The sequence below is a fragment of the Alexandromys fortis genome, unplaced genomic scaffold, assembly GCF_014885135.2.
Source record: "Alexandromys fortis isolate MF-2015 unplaced genomic scaffold, M_Fortis_MF-2015_v1.1 scaffold_740, whole genome shotgun sequence".
In the NCBI taxonomy this organism is placed as follows: domain Eukaryota; kingdom Metazoa; phylum Chordata; class Mammalia; order Rodentia; family Cricetidae; genus Alexandromys; species Alexandromys fortis.
This window is the reverse complement of record NW_026068677.1, coordinates 15,001-18,267: the sequence shown is the minus strand read 5'-3', so window position 1 is coordinate 18,267 and position 3,267 is coordinate 15,001. Positions and strand designations below refer to the sequence as shown.

The 3,267-nt window shown below is 52.0% G+C and overlaps 1 protein-coding gene across 1 annotated transcript; it reads left to right on the top strand.

Annotated features, from left to right (window-relative positions):
• The first annotated feature begins 1,815 nt into the window (after window positions 1–1,815).
• On the top strand, window positions 1,816–2,625 carry LOC126496007 (spindlin-2-like). Its single transcript, XM_050133590.1, has one exon. It carries the CDS (start codon window positions 1,816–1,818, stop codon window positions 2,623–2,625), a length of 810 nt encoding a protein of 269 aa, XP_049989547.1.
• Window positions 2,626–3,267: the final 642 nt, after the last annotated feature.

The window sequence follows — 3,267 nt, the reverse complement described above, 5'->3', positions numbered from 1 at the left end:
AAGATACTACTGAGTTACCTGCTCCTTTGTAGGAGGGAAATTTTCGATGGCAGGTAAGAGAACATCCATAGGCATCTGGAAGAATCCAGAGCAATGCAAAAATGAAAGAGACCAGACTTAGCCAAGGCTAGGAAAGCAGGGCATGGACCAGGAAGATGAGTCGCTGAAGGTAGGGAACTTGTGATCTGGTGAGGCCTGGCAGTTTAGGATAGATGTGGAAGTGAGGAAGGCCAGGAGCCAGGTGCTTCAAAGTGTTTAACAAATCTCTGACTCTGGACTGACATAGCTTGAAGGCCAGCAAGGACTGTGGTATGCCAACATAGGTATCTGTCACTGTGGAGCCATTTGACCCTCCAGGCAGAGGCAAAGAAAATGACTCCTTTTAGCTGACTAGCCAGTTTCACTAGTTTCTGAAGAATGTTGACTTTTATCTAACTACCAGAAATCTTGAGTTCAGTTTGAACTTAATTTAGGTGCAATTTTGGACCAAAGCGGTGGCCCTGACTTTTGGGGGAGAAATAGGGCATTTAAAGAATTTCAAAAAAGTATCTGAGGCAAAAAAGTAGAAAGGTGGAGCTAAAGAGTATGAGAAAGTCAAGCGTTAAAAGGACTTTAAAGGAACTACAGTAACGAACACTGGACAGAAAAGAAATGCAAGAGGAGACATAGACAAGAGACAGAGACAGACAGACACAGAGAGAGAGAACAAAAAAAAATCCCACCACCACCAACAAAAAGCCCTGCAAACTAAAGCATAAAAAGGGTCAGACAAATTAATATACAGAATGAGAGAGGAGCAACAGCTGCTGGAATTCCAAGGTGACAGTGCAGCTGCCTCCAAGAGAGGAAAGCTGAAGAAGCCATGAGCCTCAGGACACCACCCATGCTCCAGTTACCTGTCCTGCCACCCTTCAGGGCAGCCCTGGTGGGCGGGAGGATTATCCCCCTCAGGCTCCTAGGAGTCTTGCCTAGGCTGGCGCCTTCAAGGCGGGCTTTAAACAGAGGTAGCAGCAATGTGTCCAATACCGTCATGCAGAGCCCTGGACCCGACAACAGGACACCTGGATAGGCGTGCCTCTAGGTGGGCTCCAGGCCTGAGCAGAGGGGTGGGCACGGAGCCGGCAGGGGAGACAGAGTAGAGATCCCTGGGCGGGCAAGAAGAGCGCCCTGGGAGGACATCCACAGCAGGCAGCAGGACCTGGGCTATAGGAGCCCCGTGCATATTTGGAAACCAGTGCGGAGAAGCCCTGAGGTGGGTACCGGGGAGCGGCCTGTGTAGTAGGCTAGATGTGTGAGCCGCAGCCGGGATCCTTAGCACACCGAGGTGAAGGGCAAGGTGGAGCAAGTAGAGGAACTTTGTCCCGCTTCTCCACTGGCTTCCAAACGGGTTTACTAGGGCCAGATGGGGCGCGCGGGGCGCGGGGCGCGGGGCGCGGGGCGCGGGGCGCGGGGCGCGGGGCGCGGGGCGNGGGGCGCGGGGCGCGGGGCGCGGGGCGCGGGGCGCGGGGCGCGGGGCGCGGGGCGCGGGGCGCGGGGCGCGGGGCGCGGGCGGTTGAGTATAAGAGTTGCTGGTTCTGGCATTTTGGAGGTCCATATCCTGTTCCATATCCACTGCCCAGCTGAAGATCTCCAGCCCTTCACAACAGAACCAGGGAACCCAAGAGAGCACAGCACATCAACAGGCACCCAGCCAGGTGTCCAGCATTGCCTCAGGCTCCTGGAGGGAAGGTGGAGGCATCTAACGGGGGTAGGGGTGAGTAAGTTGACCCTTTATCCCTTTAGCTAACTGTCTCTTCCCTTTTCCCTAACACAGCCATGGACCCAGGCACCAGCAACCAGGATTTCTGCACCACTGAGGCCCAAGGGGAACCCGCAGATGCAACTGCTGGACATGAGTTCTGTGACAACTACACCAACAAGACCGCAAATTTTAACAAGAAAACACCAGCACAGAAGAGGCAGAGGAGCAGATCTTCATCCCTGCACCAAAGGAACATCGTGGGCCACAGAATCTCTCACAAGTGGAAGGAAGGGAATGGGCCCATCACCCATTGGAGAGGAACGGTTCTCCATCAGGTTCCTCTAAATCCCCCTCTCTATCTTGTGAAATACGATGGAATTGATTGCGTCTATGGGTTGGAACTTCACCACGATGAAAGAGTGTTGTCCCTGAATGTGCTCTCTGAGACAGTCAAACCATCCCCAGTCCCTGATCCTAACTTTGCAGATACCATAATTGGCAAAGCGGTGGAGCACTTATTTGAGGGTGAGCATGGTGCAAAAGATAAATATAGGGGGATGGTTCTAGCCCAAGCTCCTATACTTAATGCCTGGTTTTATATTACCTATGCAAATGATCCCATCTTATACATGTACCAGCTTCTGGATGATTATAAAGAGGGCAACCTTCGTATCCTGCCAGAGTACAATGAGGTTCCTCGACCAGATTTAAGAGTGAAATTTAAGGATGGTCTGATAGGCAAGATTGTGGAATATACCCAAGACGACGGTTCCAAAAGGACCGGCAAGGTGATTGGCGAAGTAGAAGCCAAACCATCGGTGTACTTGATGAAATTTGACGATGATTTTCATATCCATGTCTATGACTTAGTGAAATATGTCTAATTGGCAAAGTTATGCCACAACTATTGAAATAAAGTTGTCATTTTCAAACGTTCAGTGCCTGTTGCTTTTAAGTGTGTTGGGAGCTCACCATGGGCATAAGTTTGTCCTGATGAATACACATTTCTGTGGGTATGGCCTGCTGTCTGTAAGCACTTTGCCTTGTGGAAAACACTGGGTGTGTTTGCCGGGTGGAGCAGGGAAGGAGGGAGCAGCTGTCAATTCAGCCTGAGAGAGGAGGGAGCTAGTATCATCTAAAAATGGAATGGGACTGAGCAGGTCTGGTCGGGGGAGCGAGGATGAGGAGAAGGAAGTGGGGTTGGGCTGTGGAGGAGGGGACTGCCTAGGGAGAAGTGCAGGGGAGCCAGAGTGAGAGAGAGGCTCCCTGGGGGTGGGACAGAGTGAAGGAAGAAACACGGATTGGGAAGGGCAAGAGGGGTAACAGAGTGAAGCCTTCTGGCACCTTCTGGCTTTCAGAAAACCAAAGGAACTCCTGTAGGAGAATACTCACAGCAGTGTGAAGAGGGACACAGGACGGGTAGAAAAGTCTGTTGGGCAGGGAGGTCCCTGAGGAGAGCCTCTGAGACTTCAGAGGTCAGGGGGACCCACACATAGGCCATGGTACACTATAGGCTTAACTGGAAG